Genomic DNA, 24,219 nt, shown 5'->3' with positions numbered 1-24,219 from the left:
ACGCGAAACTATACCTTCATGCGTGATTGGCTAACTGTGGCAAAGAGCAAGACACAAAATTATACCTTCATGTATGATTGGTTAACTGTGCCAAAGAGCAACATGCAAACCTATACCTTCATGTGTAACTGGTTGACAGTGGCAAAGAGCAAGACACTAAACTATACCTTCATGTATGATTGGTTAACTGTGGCAAAGAGCAAAACACAAAACTATACCTTCATGTATGATTGGTTAACTGTGGCAAAGAGCAAGACACAAAGCTATACCTTCATGTATGATTGGTTAACTGTGGCAAAGAGTAAGACGCAAAGCTATACCTTCATGTGTGATTGGTTAACTGTGGGAAAGAGCAAGACACACAACTATACCTTCATGTATGATTGGTTAACTGTTGCAAAAGAGTAAGACACAAAGCTATACATTCATGTATGATTGGTTAACTGTGGCAAAGAGCAAGACACAAAACTATACCTTCATGCGTGATTGGTTAACTGTGGCAAAGAGCAAGACACACAACTATACCTTCATGCGTGATTGGTTAACTGTGGCAAAGAGCAAGACACAAAACTATACCTTCATGTGTGATTGGCTAACTGTGGCAAAGAGCAAGACACAAAACTATACCTTCATGCGTGATTGGTTAACTGTGGCAAAGAGCAAGATGCTAAACTATACCTTCCTGTGTGTTTGGTTAACTGTGGCAAAGAGTAAGACACAAAGCTATACCTTCATGTATGATTGGTTAACTGTGGCAAAGAGCAAGACACAAAACTATACCTTCATGTGTGATTGGTTAACTGTGGCAAAGAGCAAGACACAAAACTATACCTTCATGTACGATTGGTTAACTGTGGCAAAGAGCAAGACACAAAACTATACCTTCATGTGTGATTGGTTAACTGTGGCAAAGAGCAAGACACAAAACTATACCTTCATGTATGATTGGTTAACTGTGGCAAAGAGCAAGATGCTAAACTATACCTCCATGCGTGATTGGTTAACTGTGGCAAAGAGCAAGACACAAAACTATACCTTCATGTATGATTGGTTAACTGTGGCAAAGAGCAAGACACAAAACTATACCTTCATGTATGATTGGTTAACTGTGGCAAAGAGTAAGACACAAAACTATACCTTCATGCGTGATTGGTTAACTGTGGCAAAGAGCAAGACACAAAACTATACCTTTATGTATGAAATTTATCTCTACGATATCCCATTTCAAGACAAATAAAAAAAAGAAGACCAAAAAGCATGAAATGAGTTGGCCACCTTCATCTCGGCTCTGCTCGGGGGTACCACTTTGTTGTCATCCACTTTGATCTCCCCTTCTGGCATCTTGTTAAGACACTCAAGGATAATCCGTAAACTCTGTCTCATTTCCTCCATCCTTATCAAGTATCTGCAAGCAACATGAACACTTTAACACTGTACTGGCATATCAAGGAAGGCATCAGGCAATTTTGCTGATTATTCCAATTCCCCCCAGCAAACCACACACACAGCTACAGAATTGGTTATCTATTTTAATTTTGTTTAACATCATACTGAAGAATTTTTAACATCAACAACAACATAAAAACGAAAAAGACCATGTTCTGACCAAACCTTCAGTACAGCTCAGGCTAAAAGTCAAAACCAGGCAGGAAATAAGCGCGATCCTAGAGGTCTTGTGAGAGTTTGTAGAGGGCCTGCAGACAGACCCTTGCATGCAGAGTCAGTTATTCGTCCACTGTGACTCATCACACACACGTGGCTGAGCAACGGTAGGCATGTGCGCAAGCTCTGGTAAGTTGATAAGGGAAAATATAATTCTTTGTATGAATGATTTAAACGATTTTTGAAAGACTAACACAATACTGTACATAAAACTGAAGTAAAACATCTTATGTGTGCGTTCTGATCACAAAGTGGCAACCTTCTTTAAGTAGTGATTTACCAGTGAGTCCATGCAAGCTTTGTAATGGATAACCACGACTGCTAAAACTAGATCATTCTTTATCTCCGTTAAGAAGTTAAAAGATGGACAAATATCTTTCCTTTCTTCCGTAGAAGGTTTTTCTTGTTGTGGGAAATGAAAAATTATCTACCACTCATTTAGAAAACCAAACTGACACTTTGATGCTGACACGCTGTACAACAATAACGTGGTATTATAATATGAATTTCATGTACAGAAGTGGTACAAATTAAAAACATTATACAGGACAAGTTAGATTTTGACTATTTTGGAGAATATTTAGTTTGTACGAAACCACATAGGAAAAGCACCCACAATAGCAAACACATGAAGGAAAAAAATTATTCATTCGAAAGGTTTTTTTCACAGAAAATTGCATGTGCTTTATTCACAAAGACTTGGCCAGTTTACTACAAAATATCTGTTGCATGGTTCTATATGGTATACTATAAATGTATATCCAAATCAGAGTACTGCCCATTGACACCAACCAATAACTTAGATCGCCTGCTTACTTCCTTTAATAATCAAGTTGTTTTGTTGTGCAGAGATAGGTTACATATTGCAAGGTAAACTTTCTGCTTTTCACGTCTACTATGTGTTCAAATAGCTGAAACACGGGGACTGCACCTTCACTAACAAACTAGGATATGTCTGTAGACAGCCTAGTAGAGGCTTTGTCGCGCACCAGTGGAGCGTTATTCAGTATCTCAAAGTGCAATAAACAACTGACTTTCAGTCTGAGCTGTACTGTACTAATAGCACAAAGAATCACAGGGGCAGTTTCTCATAAAGGCATACAGCTCTTTAACACATGTCTCTCACCTGTCGTAACAGTCTCCTTTCTTCCCAATAGGAACATCGAATTCTACCTTGTCATAGGCATCATATGGCTGTGTCTTCCTCAGGTCCCATTTTATACCTGACCCTCTTAGCATGACTCCACTGCAGACAAAACAGTAAAGCCTACAGTCTTAACACAAACATTTAATACCAAAACATCTTAGCATGACTCCACTTCAGAGAAAACAGTACAAGTGTACAATGTCTTAACATAAACTTTTGATACCTGGACCCTTACATTACAAGTTGTTGGAAGCTTTTCTGTAACAACAATTTACAAATGCTGTTTTTTTTTTCATTCAACAAAAACATTTATATCTGAATGTTATATGCACAAGCTGTATGCTACATCAATATCGGTCAGTAAAGTTACGCCACTTACATAAAATGAAAAGATAAAAATGTAAGAAAATAAGAAATAAATAAAATATCAATGTCCATATGACCTATCATTCTATCCATACTTAGTGGCATCCTCAGCAGAAATGCTACATGTACTGTCCTCATCTTCCACACCTGTTTTCAGAATGACACTCCTCTTGTCTTCTGGGTCCTTACCTGAATCCATAGTTACTGGCATCCTCAGCAGAAATGCTACATGTACTGTCCTCATCTTCCACACCTGTTTTCAGAATGACATTCCTCTTGTCTTCTGGGTCCTTACCTGAATCCATAGTTAAGGGCATCCTCAGCAGAAATGCTACATGTACTGTCCTCATCTTCCACACCTGTTTTCAGAATGACACTCCTCTTGTCTTCTGGGTCCTTACCTGAATCCATACTTAGTGGCATCCTCAGCAGAAATGGTACATGTACTGTCCTCATCTTCCACACCTGTTTTCAGAATGACACTCCTCTTGTCTTCTGGTCCTTACCTGAATCCATAGTTAAGGGCATCCTCAGCAGAAATGGTACATGTACTGTCCTCATCTTCCACACCTGTTTTCAGAATGACACTCCTCTTGTCTTCTGGTCCTTACCTGAATCCATAGTTAAGGGCATCCTCAGCAGAAATGCTACATGTACTGTCCTCATCTTCCACACCTGTTTTCAGAATGACACTCCTCTTGTCTTCTGGGTCCTTACCTGAATCCATAGTTACTGGCATCCTCAGCAGAAATGGTACATGTACTGTCCTCATCTTCCACACCTGTTTTCAGAATGACACTCCTCTTGTCTTCTGGCCCTTACCTGAATCCATACTTAGTGGCATCCTCAGCAGAAATGCTACATGTACTGTCCTCATCTTCCACACCTGTTTTCAGAATGACACTCCTCTTGCCTTCTGGTCCTTACCTGAATCCATAGTTACTGGCATCCTCAGCAGAAATGGTACATGTACTGTCCTCATCTTCCACACCTGTTTTCAGAATGACACTCCTCTTGTCTTCTGGTCCTTACCTGAATCCATAGTTACTGGCATCCTCAGCAGAAATGGTACATGTACTGTCCTCATCTTCCACACCTGTTTTCAGAATGACACTCCTCTTGCCTTCTGGTCCTTACCTGAATCCATAGTTACTGGCATCCTCAGCAGAAATGGTACATGTACTGTCCTCATCTTCCACACCTGTTTTCAGAATGACACTCCTCTTGTCTTCTGGTCCTTACCTGAATCCATAGTTACTGGCATCCTCAGCAGAAATGCTACATGTACTGTCCTCATCTTCCACACCTGTTTTCAGAATGACATTCCTCTTGTATTCTGGGTCCTTACCTGAATCCATAGTTACTGGCATCCTCAGCAGAAATGCTACATGTACTGTCCTCATCTTCCACACCTGTTTTCAGAATGACACTCCTCTTGTCTTCTGGGTCCTTACCTGAATCCATACTTAGTGGCATCCTCAGCAGAAATGCTACATGTACTGTCCTCATCTTCCACACCTGTTTTCAGAATGACATTCCTCTTGTCTTCTGGGTCCTTACCTGAATCCATACTTAGTGGCATCCTCAGCAGAAATGGTACATGTACTGTCCTCATCTTCCACACCTGTTTTCAGAATGACATTCCTCTTGTCTTCTGGGTCCTTACCTGAATCCATACTTAGTGGCATCCTCAGCAGAAATGCTACATGTACTGTCCTCATCTTCCACACCTGTTTTCAGAATGACACTCCTCTTGTCTTCTGGGTCCTCACCTGAATTCATAGTTAAGGGCATCCTCAGCAGAAATGGTACATGTACTGTCCTCATCTTCCACACCTGTTTTCAGAATGACACTCCTCTTGTCTTCTGGGTCCTTACCTGAATCCATAGTTAAGGGCATCCTCAGCAGAAATGCTACATGTACTGTCCTCATCTTCCACACCTGTTTTCAGAATGACACTCCTCTTGTCTTCTGGTCCTTACCTGAATCCATAGTTAAGGGCATCCTCAGCAGAAATGGTACATGTACTGTCCTCATCTTCCACACCTGTTTTCAGAATGACACTCCTCTTGTCTTCTGGGTCCTTACCTGAATCCATACTTAGTGGCATCCTCAGCAGAAATGCTACATGTACTGTCCTCATCTTCCACACCTGTTTTCAGAATGACATTCCTCTTGTCTTCTGGGTCCTTACCTGAATCCATACTTAGTGGCATCCTCAGCAGAAATGCTACATGTACTGTCCTCATCTTCCACACCTGTTTTCAGAATGACATTCCTCTTGTCTTCTGGGTCCTTACCTGAATCCATACTTAGTGGCATCCTCAGCAGAAATGGTACATGTACTGTCCTTATCTTCCACACCTGTTTTCAGAATGACACTCCTCTTGCCTTCTGGTCCTTACCTGAATCCATAGTTAAGGGCATCCTCAGCAGACACAATTCCAATGTCAATAGTCCTTGCTTTCCAGATTCTGTTTTCAGTAAGTACATCGTCAACCTCATCTAATCGCTGACCAAACTTCTTCACAAAATCATAAATATCATCCATCAGCCCTAGCGGCATGTCCTGAGTGAGGAGAAAGAAAAACAATTATCTTTATACTTCTCTTGGCATCTAAAATACCAACTGCTGTAATCTAATATAAAATGAATGTGCAGTCCTGAGAGCATAAGCTACAAATTAATCTTGTACATAAAGCCAGTGTAAATAACTTATCAACGATGAAGGTAACATTCTGGGGATTACAAATCTGGTGCTCACCTGTGAGACACCTCCGGGTCGCACGTAAGCTGCGTGCATACGAGCTCCTGACACACGCTCATAAAACTCCATCATCTGTCAACAATAAGCAAGCCATTCAACTATTTGTCATTATTATTACCCACAAATCTTCAGCTAAAAATTCATTACAAAATAATAGCAATAATTCCACAGTTTAGTGCACATCTGTCGTGGACAGTTCAGCCTGCCTCTGTTGTGGACAGCTGAGCATGTATCTACTGTGGACAGTTCAACATGTACATGTATCTACATGTTGCGATAAGTTCAACATGCATCTAATGTGGACAGTTCAGCCTGCATCAGTTGTGGTCAGTTCAACATATATGTTGTGGACAGTTCAACATGTATTTGCTGTGGACAGTTCAACATACATCTGTTGTGGACAGTTCAGCCTGCATCTGTTGTGGTCAGTTCAGCATGTATATGTTGTGGACAGTTCAGCATGTATTTGCTGTGGACAGTTCAACATACATCTGTTGTGGACAGTTCAGCCTGCATCTGTTGTGGTCAGTTCAGCATGTATATGTTGTGGACAGTTCAGCATGTATTTGCTGTGGACAGTTCAGCATGTATTTGCTGTGGACAGCTCAGCATGTATCTGTTGTGGACAGCTCAGGGTGTATCTGTTGTGGTCAGTTCAGCATGTATCTGCTGAGGACAGGTCAGCATGTATTTGTTGTGGACAGGTCAGCATGTATCTGTTGTTGGACAGGTCAGCATGTATCTGCTGAGGACAGGTCAGTGTGTATTTGTTGTGGACAGGTCAGCATGTATCTGTTGTTGGACAGGTCAACATGTATCTGCTGAGGACAGGTCAGTGTGTATTTGTTGTGGACAGGTCAGCATGTATCTGTTGTTGGACAGGTCAGCATGTATCTGCTGAAGACAGGTCAGCATGTATCTGCTGTGGACAGCTCAGTATATATCTGTTGTTGGACAGGTCAGCATGTATCTTTTTTGGACAGGTCAGTGTGTATTTGCTGTGGACAGGTCAGCGCGTATTTGCTGTGGACAGGTCAATGTGTATTTGCTGTGGGCAGCTCATCATGTATCTGTTGAGGACAGCTCAGTATGTATCTGTTGTGGACAGCTCAGCATGTATCTGTTGTGGACAGCTCAGCATGTATCTGTTGTGGACAGCTCAGCATGTATTTGTTGTGGACAGGTCAGCATGTATCTTTGTTGGACAGGTCAGTGTGTATTTGCTGTGGACAGGTCAGCGCGTATTTGCTGTGGACAGGTCAACGTGTATTTGCTGTGGACAGCTCATCATATATCTGTTGAGGACAGCTCAGTATGTATCTGTTGTGGACAGCTCAGTATGTATCTGTTGTGGACAGCTCAGCATGTATCTGTTGTGGACAGCTCAGCATGTATCTGTTGTGGACAGGTCAGCATGTATTTGCTGTGGACAGGTCAGCGTGTATTTGCTGTGGACAGCTCAGTATGTATCTGTTGTGGACAGCTCAGTATGTATCTGTTGTGGACAGCTCAGTATGTATCTGTTGTGGACAGCTCAGCATGTATCTGTTGTGGACAGCTCAGTATGTATCTGTTGAGGACAGCTCAGTATGTATCTGTTGTGGACAGCTCACCATGTATCTCTTGTGGACAGCTCAGTATGTATCTGTTGTGGACAGCTCAGTATGTATCTGTTGTGGACAGCTCAGCATGTATCTGTTGTGGACAGCTCAGTATGTATTTGCTGTGGACAGCTCAGTATGTATCTGTTGTGGACAGGTCAGCATGTATCTGCTGAGGACAGGTCAGTGTGTATTTGTTGTGGACAGGTCAGCATGTATCTGTTGTTGGACAGGTCAGCATGTATCTGCTGAAGACAGGTCAGCATGTATCTGCTGTGGACAGCTCAGTATATATCTGTTGTTGGACAGGTCAGCATGTATCTTTTTTGGACAGGTCAGTGTGTATTTGCTGTGGACAGGTCAGCGCGTATCTGTTGTGGACAGCTCAGCATGTATCTGTTGAGGACAGCTCAGTATGTATCTGTTGTGGACAGCTCACCATGTATCTGTTGTGGACAGGTCAGCATGTATTTGCTGTGGACAGCTCAGTATGTATCTGTTTTGGACAGCTCAGCATGTATTTGTTGTGGACAGCTCAGCATGTATCTGTTGTGTTCAGCTCAGCATGTATCTTCTGTGGACAGGCCAGCGTGTATTTGCTGTGGACAGAGCATGTATCTGTTGTGGACAGCTCAGCATGTATCTGTTGTAGACAGGTTAGCGTGTATTTGCTGTGGACAGGTCAGCATGTATCTGTTGAGGAGAGATTGATTGGCTTACCTTTTCTCTCTCTTCAAAAAGCCAAAAAAAGGGTGTCATCGCTCCTATGTCTAGGGCATGGGTTCCTACAGCCATGATATGGTTCAGGATTCTGGTGATCTCACCAAACAAGGCTGTCAACAACAGTACAAACTTCATGTATTACCTCCCTTGTGTATCATGTGTACCTTCAGACGAGTAACAACTGAGGTAACTTCATTGAACACTTCCCAAATCTTTGCATGAACTTCACAGGTCACCACAACTTGTGAAACTTTATTTGTCACCTTGTGAATATGGCAGGTCCTACAGCAGTCTAGCTTGTCCAGGCCTCCACAGGCCTTTCCAGCACTTAAACTGATGCTATGTTTTATCTAATCTGAACAGCACTCAGCTGATAGAACAGAAACTGTGGGTGTACTTCATCTAATCTGTACAGTACTCATTTGACAGGGCAGAAACTGCGGGTGTACTTCATCTAATCTGTACAGTGCTCATTTGATAGGGCAGAAACTGCGGGTGTACTTCATCTAATCTGTACAGTGCTCATTTGATAGGGCAGAAACTGCGGGTGTACTTCATCTAATCTGTACAGTGCTCATTTGATAGGGCAGAAACTGCGGGTGTACTTCATCTAATCTGTACAGTACTCATTTGACAGGGCAGAAACTGAGGGTGTACTTCATCTAATCTGTACAGTACTCATTTGACAGGGCAGAAACTGAGGGTGTACTTCATCTAATCTGTACAGTGCTCATTTGATAGGGCAGAAACTGCGGGTGTACTTCATCTAATCTGTACAGTACTCATTTGATAGGGCAGAAACTGAGGGTGTACTTCATCTAATCTGTACAGTGCTCAGGCTTTTCAAGCACTCACACTGATGCTACACTGCATGTTTCATCAAATGTGTACAGCACTCAGCCCAAGGGACAGAAACTGTGGGTTTACTTCACCTAATATGTAGAGTACTCGGCTGATAAGACAGAACTGAAGGTGTACTTCATCTAGCCTGTACAGTACTCAGCTGACAGGACAGAAACTGAGGGTGTACTTCATCTAATATGTACAGTACTCAGCTGATGGAACAGAAACTGAGGGTGTACTTCATCTAATATGTACAGTACTCAGCTGATGGAACAGAAACTGGGGGTGTACTTCATCTAATATGTACAGTACTCAGCTGATGGAACAGAAACTGGGGGTGTACTTCATCTAATATGTACAGCACTCAGCTGATGGAACAGAAACTGGGGGTGTACTTCATCTAATATGTACAGTACTCAGCTGATGGAACAGAAACTGGGGGTGTCCTTCATTGAATAATTATACTCTCTTAATTGCACTGGATGAGGTAAATGTCTCCACACAAACACACACAAACAAAAGTGTGACACAGGCACTAAGCTATGATTTCCACAATGGAACACTTGTTTTTCCTCAGTACTTACTCCTGATCCACTTGGCTCTCTCGGGGACTTCGATGTTCAGGAGCTTCTCCACAGCTAGAGAGTACGCCTGTTCATTACACATCATGGATACATAGTCCAGCCGGTCAAAGTATGGCAGTGCCTGAACAACAAACACACTGACAACATACATACAGCTTCAGCCAAACCAAATCAACTACTTTGGGGGACTTTTTCTTCCACACATGAGAGGTTTGTGTTTACAACCAGAGCCGAGGAAAAAAGAAATTTTCTTGTTACACAATGATGAAAATGAGGGAGAATTACCTGGGTATATGTCTTGTACTCTATCAACTTCTCCGTCCCTCTGTGTAACAGGCCAATGTGAGGGTCAGCTCGCACGATTGTCTGAAATACAGAAATTCTCATGATACTCCATCTGAGAAGTTAAAGTAAGTAGCTCCTCAGCTCACTACACCATCTCCATACATCTTCTGATGTGCTGATTTCCAGCTCACTACATCATCTTTCATACATCTTCTGATGTGCTGATATCCAGCTCACCACATCATCTTTCATACATCTGCTGATATGCTGCTCACCACACCATCTTCATACATCTTCTGAGGTGCTGATTTCCAGCTCACCACACCATCTTTCATACATCTTCTGATGTGCTGATATCCAGCTCACCACACCATCTTTCATACATCTTCTGATGTGCTGATATCCAGCTCACCACACCACCTTTCATACATCTTCTGATGTGCTGATTTCCAGCTCACCACACCATCTCCATACATCTTCTGATGTGCTGATTTCCAGCTCACTACACCATCTCCATACATCTTCTGATGTGCTGATTTCCAGCTCACTACACCATCTCCATACATCTTCTGATGTGCTGATTTCCAGCTCACTACACCATCTTTCATACATCTTCTGATGTGCTGATATCCAGCTCACCACACCATCTTTCATACATCTGCTGATATGCTGCTCACCACACCATCTTCATACATCTTCTGAGGTGCTGATTTCCAGCTCACTACACCATCTTTCATACATCTGCTGATAGGCTGCTCACCACACCATCTTCATACATCTGCTGATATGCTGATTTCCAGCTCACCACACCATCTTTCATGCATCTTCTGATGTGCTCATTTCCAGCTCATCTCACCATCTTTCATGCATCTTCTGATGTGCTCATTTCCAGCTCACCACACCATCTTTCATGCATCTTCTGACGTGCTGATTTCCAGCTCACCCCACCATCTTTCACACCTCTACTGATGTGTTGATTTCCAGCTCAAAGCACCACATTTCATACATTTTCTGGTGTGCTGATTTCCAGCTCACCACACCATCTTTTATACCTCTTCTGATGTGCTGGTTTCCAGCTCATCTCACCATCTTTCATACATCTGCTGATATGCTGATTTCCAGCTCATCACAACATCTTTTATGCATCTTCTGGTGTGCTGATTTCCAGCTCACCACACCATCTTTCATGCATCTTCTGATGTGCTGATTTCCAGCTCATCACACCATCTTTTATACATCTGCTGATATGCTGATTTCCAGCTCATCACACCATCTTTCATACATCTGCCAATATGCTGATTTCCAGCTCATCACACCATCTTTTATACATCTTCTGATGTGCTGATTTCCAGCTCATCACACCATCCTTTATACCTCTTCTGATGTGCTGACTTCCAACTCATCTCACCATCTTTCATACATCTGCTGATATGCTGATTTCCAGCTCATCACACCATCTTTTATACATCTTCTGATGTGCTGATTTCCAGCTCATCACACCATCTTTCATACATCTGCTGATATGCTGATTTCCAGCTCACCACACCATCTTTTATACATCTTCTGATGTGCTGATTTCCAGGTCACCACACCATCTTTTATGCATCTTCTGGTGTGGTGATTTCCAGCTCATCACACCATCTTTTATGCATCTTCTGGTGTGCTGATTTCCTTTCTGTCCCTTTCTATTAGATTGAAAAACAAAAGTGCAGCAGAGGAAAATTATGATGGTGTAAGCGAAGTTCACCAAAGTAGGTGAAGACAGGTTCTGAAGAACAGGCTGTTCTGATGCTGACCTGTTTTTTGTTCCACATATTTGAGGTGACCACTTTGCATAAACCCCTGATGTCCCAAACAGCCTTATTTCTCCATATAGCACAAGCACCAGTCACGGGTGGGAATGGTGAACGGGGAGGGGGTAGGGTTAGGAGTTTAATAACACAGCCTTACCTCTCCATCCAGTGTAAGGACCAGTCTTAAGACACCATGAGCAGCAGGATGTTGAGGGCCAAAGTTCAGGGTAATGTTCTGCACAGTCTTTTCTGTCACCATCGAGTTAGCTGTTGGGAACACACAAAAGAGAAACCAAAATAGGAGCACACACGTAACAGTTGCCTGATATATGAAAATATGCCATTGTGCTCCACATCCCTGAACATTTCAGATTCGACTTTCAATCAATTCCACATTATGCGAATACTTAAGATTCTACATTCTGTGAATACTTACAGTTTTACTTCTCTGAATACTTAACATTTTACAGTCTGTGAATACATGCAGTTCTACAAGAATACTTTCATTTCCCCTTTCTGTGAATACTTACAGTTCCACTTTCTGCAATTAGGTAAGGTTCTACATTCTGTGAATACTTAAGGTTCTACATTCTGTGAAGACTTACAGTTCTATATACTGTGAATACTTAATGTTTTACATTCTGTGAATACTTACAGTTCTACATTCTGCGAATGCTTAAGGTTCTACATTCTGTGAATACTTACTGTTCTATATTCTGTGAATACTTAAAGTTCTACATTCTGTGAAAACTTACAGTCCAACATTCTGTGAATATTCACCATCCTACATTCTCTGAATACTTACAGCTCTACATTCTGTGAATACTTACGGTTCCAGGGAGGTGATGTCCACTGGGACGTCACCTCATCGGGGTACATGACTGGGCGATTGTACTTGTCCCAATACTCCTTGTCCAGTTCCCACCTCCCTGCCCCTCTACAACCAAACCATCACAAGATCACACAATATGACCCTTCATTACAAGATCAACACATTGTGGTGACACCACTAAAAGATCTCATAATATAATCCAACATTAACAGATCTCACAATAGGATCCACCATTACAAGATCTCACAATATAATCAATCATTTCAAGATCTCACAATATGATCCACCATTACAAGATCTCACAATATGATCCACCATTACAAGATCTCACAATATGGTCCACCATTACAAGATCACAGAATATGATCCACCATTACAAGATCTCACCATATGATCCACCATTACAAGATCTCACAATATGATCCACCATTACAAGACCTCACAATATGATCCACCATAACAAGATCTCACAATATGGTCCACCATTACAAGATCACAGAATATGATCCACCATTACAAGATCTCACAATATGGTCCACCATTACAAGATCACACAATAAGACCCACCATTACAAGATCTCACAATATGATCCACCATTACAAGATCTCACAATATGGTCCACCATTACAAGATCACAGAATATGATCCATCATTACAAGATCTCACAATATGATCCACCATTACAAGATCACAGAATATGATCCACCATTACAAGATCTCACAATAAGACCCACCATAACAAGATCTCACAATATGGTCCACCATTACAAGATCACAGAATATGATCCACCATTACAAGATCTCACAATATGATCCACCATTACAAGATCACACAATAAGACCCACCATTACAAGATCTCACAATATGATCCACCATTACAAGATCTCACAATATGGTCCACCATTACAAGATCACAGAATATGATCCATCATTACAAGATCTCACAATATGATCCACCATTACAAGATCACAGAATATGATCCACCATTACAAGATCTCACAATAAGACCCACCATTACAAGATCTCACAATATGATCCACCATTACAAGATCTCACAATATGATCCACCATTACAAGATCTCACAATATGATCCACCATTACAAGATCACACAATATGATCCACCATTACAAGATCTCACAATATGGTCCACCATTACAAGACCTCACAATACGATCCACCATTACAAGATCTCACATTATGATCCACCATTACAAGATCACAGAATATGATCCACCATTACAAGATCACACAATATGATCCACCATTACAAGATCTCACCATATAATCCACCATTACAACATCACAGAATATGATCCACCATTACAAGATCTCACAATATGGTCCACCATTACAAGATCTCACAATATGATCCACCATTACAAGACCTCACAATATGATCCACCATTACAAGATCACACAATATGATCCACCATTACAAGATCACACAACAACACCCACCATTACAAGACTTCACAATATGATCCACCATTACAAGATCACAGAATATGATCTACCATTACAAGATCTCACAATATGATCCACCATTACAAGATCACACAACAAGACCCACCATTACAAGATCTCACCATCTGATCCACCATTAAAAGATTACACAATATGATCCACCATTACAAGACCTCACAATATGATCCACCATTACAAGATCACAGAATATGATCCACCATTACAAGATCTCACAATATGGTCCACCATTACAAGATCACACAATATGATCCACCATTACAAGATCTCACAATATGATCCACCATTACAAGATCACAGAATATGATCCACCATTACAAGATCTCACCATATGATCCACCATTACAAGATCTCACAATATGGTCCACCATTACAAGATCACACAATATGATCCACCATTACAAGATCTCACAATATGATCCACCATTACAAGATCTCACAATATGATCCACCATTACAAGATCTCACATTATGATCCACCATTACAAGACCTCACAATATGATCCACCATTACAAGATCTCACAATATGATCCACCATTACAAGATCTCACAATATGATCCACCATTACAAGACCTCACAATATGATCCACCATTACAAGATCACACAATATGATCCACCATTACAAGACCTCACAATATGATCCACCATTACAAGATCACACAATATGATCCACCATTACAAGATCACACAATATGATCCACCATTAAAAGATCTCACCATATGATCCACCATTACAAGATCACACAATATGATCCACCATTACAAGATCTCACCATATGATCCACCATTACAAGATCTCACAATATGGTCCACCATTACAAGATCACACAATATGATCCACCATTACAAGATCTCACCATATGATCCACCATTACAAGATCTCACAATATGGTCCACCATTACAAGATCACACAATATGATCCACCATTACAAGATCTCACCATATGATCCACCATTACAAGATCTCACAATATGATCCACCATTACAAGACCTCACAATATGATCCACCATTACAAGATCTCACAATATGATCCACCATTACAAGACCTCACAATATGATCCACCATTACAAGACCTCACAATATGATCCACCATTACAAGATCTCACAATATGATCCACCATTACAAGATCTCACCATATGATCCACCATTACAAGACCTCACAATATGATCCACCATTACAAGACCTCACAATATGATCCACCATTACAAGATCACAGAATATGATCCACCATTACAAGATCACACAATATGATCCACCATTACAAGATCACAGAATATGATCCACCATTACAAGACCTCACAATATGATCCACCATTACAAGATCTCACAATATGGTCCACCATTACAAGATCTCACAATATGATCCACCATTACAAGATCTCACATTATGATCGATCATTACAAGATCACACAATAAGACCCACCATTACAAGATCTCACCATATGATCCACCATTACAACATCTCACATTATGATCCACCATTACAAGATCACAGAATATGATCCACCATTACAAGATCTCACATTATGATCCACCATTACAAGATCTCACCATATGATCCACCATTACAAGATCTCACAATATGATCCACCATTACAAGACCTCACAATATGATCCACCATTACAAGACCTCACCATATGATCCACCATTACAAGATCTCACAATATGATCCACCATTACAAGACCTCACAATATGATCCACCATTACAAGACCTCACAATATGATCCACCATTACAAGACCTCACAATATGATCCACCATTACAAGATCTCACAATATGATCCACCATTACAAGACCTCACAATATGATCCACCATTACAAGATCTCACAATATGATCCACCATTACAAGATCACAGAATATGATCCACCATTACAAGATCACACAATATGATCCACCATTACAAGATCACACAATATGATCCACCATTACAAGACCTCACAATATGATCCACCATTACAAGATCTCACAATATGGTCCACCATTACAAGATCTCACAATATGATCCACCATTACAAGATCTCACTTTATGATCGATCATTACAAGATCACACAATAAGACCCACCATTACAAGATCTCACCATATGATCCACCATTACAAGATCTCACATTATGATCCACCATTACAAGATCTCACAATATGATCCACCATTACAAGACCTCACAATATGATCCACCATTACAAGATCTCACATTATGATCGATCATTACAAGATCAACACATTGTGACCATACCATCACAAGATCTCACAATATATTTCATCATAACAAGATCTCACAATATGATCCACCAAGATTACACATGCTTAAAATCCGTGGTTACAAATTGCTAGTTGCATACAAGACCTCTGCTAAGATTTGTCAGGAAAGTTATCTGATACCCATCTCAGGCATGAATCTCTACTTTTTGTAAGGCTTAGGTTACATGGTACAGCACAGTGATGGTGTGAAACAGCCCCAAATGTGTCAGATTTATGGTAAAGAACATTTACCGCTGTTCACACACTCATTAAAATTTCCCTAGCATAAATTGACGTCAACCGAGGTAATTACCTAACCTGTTGTGAGATTCATTCATGAAAAGTAATCACCATCCATGCCTATTCAGTTAATGAGTCCATCTCCACCATGCTGAATAATTACAGACACTCGCTAACTGATACACATTAAAAGTAAGCGGGTAGATCAGGGAAGTCTCCGGCGAAGCGCTCACGGCGTGTGACATCACTGTGTCAGCTGGCCCAGCTGGAGTACAGGCCTACCCTAGCCAATAAAGCCAGCCTTTCCTAACAACTTAAGCAAGATATCTCACCATGTCAATATTCAGTAAGCGCTCATGTTTAAAAATAGAAAAAGATAACAATATTGCTACTGGAATATCAATCTAGTGAAAATATAACTTTGCTATTTCCCTTCCTAAAACACTTACCATGCCATTTCCGGGTGGTGTTCTACAAACTACGCTGTCTAATATTTGAAGTCGATGGATGTGTTGCATTATTTACCGGGAAGAATTCACCACCCCACCACCTTAGGCATCATATCCGCAGGATTGTCTTAAATTTACCGACTGCTTGTCTTCCTCCCCACTTGTGTATGGGGTCTATACAAGAATGCAACATTTACGAGGGCCGTTCCATCATTGAGTTTACCTGTATAATGCGGCCTTGCCTAGGTGGATAAAATACCAATGACGATAAAGCATGTGTGTCCGATTTGAAGGAGGGATCGGCTACACTCTTTTTAGATTAATTTTAAAAAGTTAGTTTGTAACATATTACCACAGGCATTTCAAGGAAAAGTCAGTAGGACATGTACACTCATGTGTATAAGTCACTTAATTAGCTAAACCGGGCTTTAAACTTTAACATACAAATGCCTTCAAAACCCACTGATATATGTACCTGACAACCCTGAGAGAATATCGAGCTCTGAGGAGTATTGTGAATTGCATCGGCAATTTCACAGAAAATACACAAACAACATTCGCTCAGAAAACAAAGTTCAAGTGGTTAAATCCAACTGAAAAGATGAAAGGCCTGACTTCCCAATTTCCGGATAAGAATACAAACCATGTAGATTTCATCTGGCACCTGCAGGTCTGGGACATACGAGGCTCTGGAGAGTCATTTGCAGACGCAAAACCATACATACCATTTGTTCAGTGTCCTAATAAATGTCTAAATTAAAGAGAAGAAATGTCAAATTCTCATGTGTATTTATCTACTAATCACTCTAAAGATATGCTCAAAAGTTATGAATGATGCACAGTATGACGTGGTGTCAGTAAATACACTAACAGATACCTCAACACCCATCCGTCCAAAACCTCACTCAGTCCACTTCACTTAAACTGAAATATCTTAACAACTTACTCAGATAAACGTTTATAGTGAGACAAACTATGCAGTGTGTATGTGGATTACAAATATCAAGACCTCGTGTTACCGCCACAGGTACTGGTTTTAGAAATTATTACAAGATAACAAACTCACAACAAAAAGTGTGATTAAAATTACAAAAATTCACAGCTTGTATGTATCTTGTTGATAATATAATTTTAAGGAGCTTTCACAAATCATCGGCGGGCTTACAGGTACATAAAATTGCTAATGAATGAATGAATGATTACCTACTATGAAAAGACTTTTGAACCAAATTTTATTTTGAATGCCTTTTATTGATCAGGACTTGATCAGGAGGATCAGAAGCCTCTGGTCACATCAAGAGTCCCAAGAATAGACATGAACTATTAACATGGGTATTCTTAATTAGATTCCAAACCAAGAATTCCTCAAATCTGGAAAAACACACATTACACAATACAGCATTCAACACAGAGTGCACTCTCCCAACAGTCCAAGGCTGGCGTGTCTGGAAACACGCGTGTCCGTTTCTGATGTAGGCCTATATACATAAAGTATGTCACACCACATATCAAGGCAGATATTACGGGCTCAGGACAATCGTGAAATAAGTAAGTAGCTGTGTATATATGTTAAACTGTGCCAGAGAGAAAGGTTTTGTATCAAGTGTCACTGTTGTCGTTGTTTCTCTAGAATTATTTCTAGCTTGCGCTCATATAGTCTTTTACTGCCTGCCGGTTTACACAACTATATTTAAAATAAACTAACCTTTTTCAGATAGGCTTCGTGTGGGTTTTAAATGCCACTAGTTGTTATGCATGACTAATAATCAGCTTTCAAATTTTGAGAACCACATGTTTTTACAACATGTCATGCTGAATGCAGCTCATCAATACAAATGTCATAAATGCGATGTACCCACATTTTACAAGCGAAAATTCCGGAAATGTCTGTCTTTCTGTAATTTTGCAGTGTATATAGGTCTATCAATATGTGTAGTTTTAAATGGCATTGACAAGATTAAAAAAAACAGCCGTCCAGTCACACAAAAAGTTAAATCTTTTCAAAACACAGCAGAATGTCTCTTCCCGTCAAGCTGGTGAGGCTCACTGAGTTGTGACAGAGACGTCAACTACTGTCACTGAACAACGATCGGCGATCCCCTACTCCCCCCAGACAGAGTACAACTTAAAACAACAGCCTCTGGGGCAAGGCATCATTATATATATTTTCTAAAAATGCATTTGAAATGATTGAGAACATACGATAAGACTCACAAGCCTTATCAGCCGCTGGCAGATGTGTGGCAGAGTCCAGGGATTATCCCCCTTTAATAACATTTTGAGTGGCCACATCGATCATGTGACTGAGACAATAATATCTTTATTTAATCTAGGTAACTCAGTCAATTTGTACAATACTGTCCTTCCCCAAGGCCTTCAGTAACAAAAACAATACAAAGAAAAAGTCATACAGTGGCTAAGGACAAACAAGACGGCTGCATATTAAAGAGAGATGGCCCATTATTGACCCCTTCCCGCCAAAAAAATTGAGACCCCGAAAATGTCCTTGTTTGTGAATGTCAACAACTGCCATGGACTATTTCTGGTAGACACCTAAACAGGTTAGTTCATTTGAAGGAACATTTGGTTGACACTGATTTATGTTAGGGAAGTTTTAATATGTTAGTTAGATGTTCCTTACCATAAATCCAACACATTCAGGTCTGCTTACACCATAACTCTAGTAACCATCTTGTTTGAAATGAGAGTTACCCCAGTCTGCAACTACTGATACAAGGCACCATTTCTTGACTGTGACACATCTCAATAGACAGACACATAGGCCTACATATTCAAAATCAGTAACTACCGTCCTCTCAGGTGCCCTCACTTAGTTAACAGTAATAACAGACTATAAACAAATAAAAGCAACCATCAATCAGTTAATTCATCATATTTACTAGCATAGATGCCAATTCGAAACAGTTGCTAAGAACGCAAAACTAGAGTTGTGTAACGCACGACGAAAACTGCACACAGCATGAGCCAATCAAGTAAACGAAACCTGTCCTTGACGTTTGGCGGTGATCACCACGCAACATTATTTAATACATCACAGAGCTCAATAATGGAAAATAAATACCGTGCAAAATATAATGTTCCTCCATAGTTTAAGCTAGGTGTTTGAAAGCCAGACAGGATAGAGGGAGAAATCTTGCGCAAGCAGGCGCCGAGACGAGAGGCCATCTTGCCAACTTCCACAGCTCGCTGACTTTGCCGAGGGTTGCCGAAGGGACAGGCACTCGAAGTTATCTCCCTTTAGAAGTCAGTCACACAGTAATATATTTATGTGCATGGATATATGTAAATGTTTGAGTGACTAATAAAGGAAGATCACTTAGAGCGTCTGTGCCGAAGGTTACCGATGGAAGTCAAAATATCCTCACGTCTTACGTCGGTGCTTGGTGTGTTCAGTGATCATGGTATTCTCGTTAATCAAGCACAGTCGTATCCAGTGGCGTAGGAAGCAGGGGGAGGGGGGCGGGGGGGGCACATATATTCTGTCCCCCTCACCCTTTTCACCCAGCCATATAAAAAAATATACCAAAGTGACTGTTCATTGCTTTCTTCTTTGAATCGGATCCTAAAACAATTCTTTTAATTTGTTCTAACTGATTAACGCATTGTAATTTTATGGGTCAGATATTTTAACCTCCGGGGAAAAGTGTTCATGTCGACATGTCTGCATGGGGTCTGAAATTTTGTAATTTGCAAAACTGAGCAATGCAACAGCATTCAAATGGAGCGCAAACTCACGTTTATTAATTCCTCCGGAATGCCTCTTATCCTCCAGCACCCAGCAAAACTCAGTGCAGTATTTGCCCTATTTTATGGGAATATTTTCAGGGCCTACTAACAAATATATAGGGCCTACTAACAAACGATGTTTTATGAAGCCTTGTCTGCATGTTTTCTATCACAAAGAACGTAAGAATAGAGGCCTATAAATATCGAGTTTATAGAAATTTTTATCATAATGATTTTGTGGACGCTTCCAGCTCCCCGTTCAGATGGTCCGCATCTTAGAAGACAGATTTTTAATACTTTCAAGTTAAAGGTCCTTTACATATGGTTGTATGTACTTTAATTGGTCGAAAGTGTATCTAGAACGTGTCTCCGGACGTCTGGAATATCGGAGGTTCAGGGGCCTCGGCGGCTCCTATAAGCCTAATTGACTGGGGTGGTCGTTCCGCGTACCAGTGTACGACCCTACCATCTTTCCACCTCCAAGTTTACAGGCCTGATAACTCTGGCCATTGTATAATAAACATTGCTCAGTTTATCCGCCTGCGCTATTGGTGCACATATTGCCGACAGCGCATCGGTATTTCAACTGAAAGTAACTATTTGTGCGAAAATGTGCAGTACGGTTGGAACTTCTTCATCCTTCATTCCTTCATTCCTTGAGGATGAATATTTTTTTCTCTTAAAACACGCTGAAGGCCTTGCCGGCCACTGGACCCTCGCCTCATTCGTTGAAATAATGCTTACAATATCCGTATATTCATCCTAGACATAAATGATTGGACATGCATTGTACAACATTAGAATTCCATTACCTAGGTAACGGACTTCTGATAATACATATGAATCTAGAAGTGTTAAATACAATAAGTCGGCCTATGGATAAGTTTTAAGCACTGCACTCATTAAGACATCTCAACAATTTTCTACACACACAGCGCATATATAGCCCTTAGCACAAAACCATTTTCAGCTATACACCTATAACGGTTTTCTGTAACGTGACCTCCAAATATGGGAGAAATTGTACTTTTTTGGCCTTATAGCACAATCTGCGACAAAACCACGAAGCACAGAAAAGAGAAAAGACCAGATTCGTTATCAGAACATCAAACTACGTCAGGTAGAATACTGAAAATATTTAAATTCAATTATTGATCACGCGACAAATTCGGTGATCAGTGCATTTCCACAGTTTTCAAGATAAATAAATGATTTTTGCACGCTTCATTTGCCCAAACATGTTCTAAATTTCAGCTCAAGCATTCTAAATTTCAGCCCAATGGGATAAAACCTTCAGGAAAATGACACGTAAACGCTTTCTGCCACGACAATATGGCGGCAAAAGTAAGTCATGCTGCAAATTAAAAAGTTTTGGAGAAAAAAAATTTCTGGGATGCATTACAAGATCAGATGGATGATGCGCCAAACGCTGAAATTGAACTCAGACTCGGCTAACTGGCGTCAGGGATATAAACCAAACGGGATCTGCCTATTGTCAAGTTCTCTATGCACGTCATATAACAGGCCCGGGTCACGGTTAGTGTTCAAACCTTTCTGTCAAATCTTACGTCAAGTCGGGTACAATTTTGTCAACACCTGCATAACTATCTAGTGTATTATATGATTAACTATGTCCTACAGGTAGTGGCAAGATTCGCTTCAGATTTGCACACACCGTTTCTTTACACTTATATCTTTCATATGGGAGCATAAGTTATTTGTCGAAAATCAATACATTGCACGTACCGGAACACTAGCTATTTATACCTCATGTATACATCTGCCAAACGTGTTAAATCGCCGTATGGATAATACCTGAAGGCATGCATAAGCCTTTAACACAGCTCACACATTTTCAACATGCATGCAGTGCATGTACAGGCCATTTAACACAGTGATCTCGCACCTATAGGAGTTTATGTCACCTAGCTGGCCTGTAAATGTGGAGGAAATTGCGGTTTTTTGCAATTTGATCGCAGGTTGCACAAAAGCATACATGAAAGAAGGAAAACCAGATTCGTGATCAGAACGTCAAACTACGTCGGGTGGCTTATTTCCAATAGTTCTACATTCATCCTAGATATGTTTTGTCAGATTTTGAAGCCCTGTAGACCAACATTCTGTATTTATTAAGACAGATAAAAGATTTTCAGAATACCTATAGTACAAATATAGTCCCTTTATAGCAATTTTGAACTTTACAGCTGTTTCACTTTTTTGTCACGTGACCCACGTATACATATATATATATATATATATATATATATACATCAAACTATGTCAGAGAGCCTATTTAGAACATTAAAAGGCAGAATTTGCCTAAACATTCTTTCTTCTTTCAAACGGTTTCCAGCGAACGATTGTTACATGTGCTACATTTCAAGCCAATGGTACATGGGGCTCTGGAGAAATGTCTCTCAAACATTTTCGTATATACCTTTATATATGACAAACAAATTTTTACTCTCAAGAGCACATCTCCAGGTCTACCACATACCTAAGTTTTGCCCATTTTTGTTGTGAATTTTTAGCTGTAGAAGTTTTTCAATTTTGAAAAATGTGAAAATGGTGGATATTTTTTGGAATGTACTACTTCCGGTTTGCTAACACCATTTCTGGCTATGTCAATTTTGTCTCCTAGTCTTGGGATGATGTTAAGCTTTAAGACTTCATGGCCACAGAACCCCATTAATTTTCCATAAGCGACAATATTAATGTTTAGCGCTGTAGCTCAGCCCCAAACATTCCGTGGCCAATAAGCTTTGGTGCATACCTGCCCCAGCCTGTGAGAAAGAAGCCATTAAAATCTTGACATAGGTAGACGGTCAAAATCTGGACCTTTCTATGCCGGCAGCTGGGAGAGGTGCCTAGCAACGCCAAGGGGACGTCACTCGCAGCCTCATCACACCTATCTCCTTTTGTCCTCTCGCCCAGAATTTCAAACTTTCATCAGTAAAACTCATACCTGCCCAAAGCTTAGACAGTTTCCAGCATTTTGATAACAAGCATGCACCTGTACACCAAAAACGGCAGGCTGGCAGCAAAAAAGACGTTACATCCTAAAATACACAAAATTACATTCGAAAAACGGAAGTTGTAATGGGAGTATGTGTCCTCATTGGTTAAGGAGATATACCCACTTCCCATTTTTTGAGGATGTCACTTCCTATTTTGCAAAGAAGGCATTTTCGGAATCAGAGCCCAAAACTGCATCAGACAGGACTATTTGCCAGACACCATCTGTAAAAGTTTAGAAATTATGAGAAAAAAAAAAAGAATTTTTTGGTCACAAGACATTTTCACCCAATAGCGAGCTTATAGATTTTCCAACGGAGAAAGAGTGCAATCCCACCCTGCCTCTGCCTAGGCTTTGCGCAACTGCAATTGAAAATTTCAATTGCATCACAGAGCCGTTCTGGAGAGGAAGATTTTCTTCAGTAA

The 24,219-nt window shown here is 40.5% G+C and overlaps 1 protein-coding gene across 1 annotated transcript in view; it reads right to left on the bottom strand.

The window, feature by feature from the left end:
- LOC135481921 (NADH-ubiquinone oxidoreductase 49 kDa subunit-like) overlaps positions 1 to 20,240 on the bottom strand; it is a 33,653-nt gene extending 13,413 nt beyond the window's left edge. Inside the window, exons 1-10 of the mRNA XM_064761700.1 lie at positions 20,114 to 20,240; positions 12,603 to 12,709; positions 11,930 to 12,039; positions 9,980 to 10,060; positions 9,695 to 9,815; positions 8,265 to 8,377; positions 5,941 to 6,015; positions 5,582 to 5,745; positions 2,789 to 2,908; positions 1,276 to 1,405 (exon numbers count right to left, since the gene is read on the bottom strand). Coding sequence (XP_064617770.1) covers positions 1,276 to 1,405; positions 2,789 to 2,908; positions 5,582 to 5,745; positions 5,941 to 6,015; positions 8,265 to 8,377; positions 9,695 to 9,815; positions 9,980 to 10,060; positions 11,930 to 12,039; positions 12,603 to 12,709; positions 20,114 to 20,217 — 1,125 coding nt within the window. The 5' untranslated portion in view covers positions 20,218 to 20,240. The remainder of the gene's footprint in view (positions 1 to 1,275; positions 1,406 to 2,788; positions 2,909 to 5,581; positions 5,746 to 5,940; positions 6,016 to 8,264; positions 8,378 to 9,694; positions 9,816 to 9,979; positions 10,061 to 11,929; positions 12,040 to 12,602; positions 12,710 to 20,113) is intronic.
- Between the last annotated feature and the right edge of the window lie 3,979 nt (positions 20,241 to 24,219).

The sequence above is a fragment of the Liolophura sinensis genome, chromosome 1 (assembly GCF_032854445.1).
Source record: "Liolophura sinensis isolate JHLJ2023 chromosome 1, CUHK_Ljap_v2, whole genome shotgun sequence".
NCBI classification, from domain to species: domain Eukaryota; kingdom Metazoa; phylum Mollusca; class Polyplacophora; order Chitonida; family Chitonidae; genus Liolophura; species Liolophura sinensis.
Note: the sequence above shows the minus strand (reverse complement) of the source record. Positions and strands in the feature narration are given on the sequence as shown.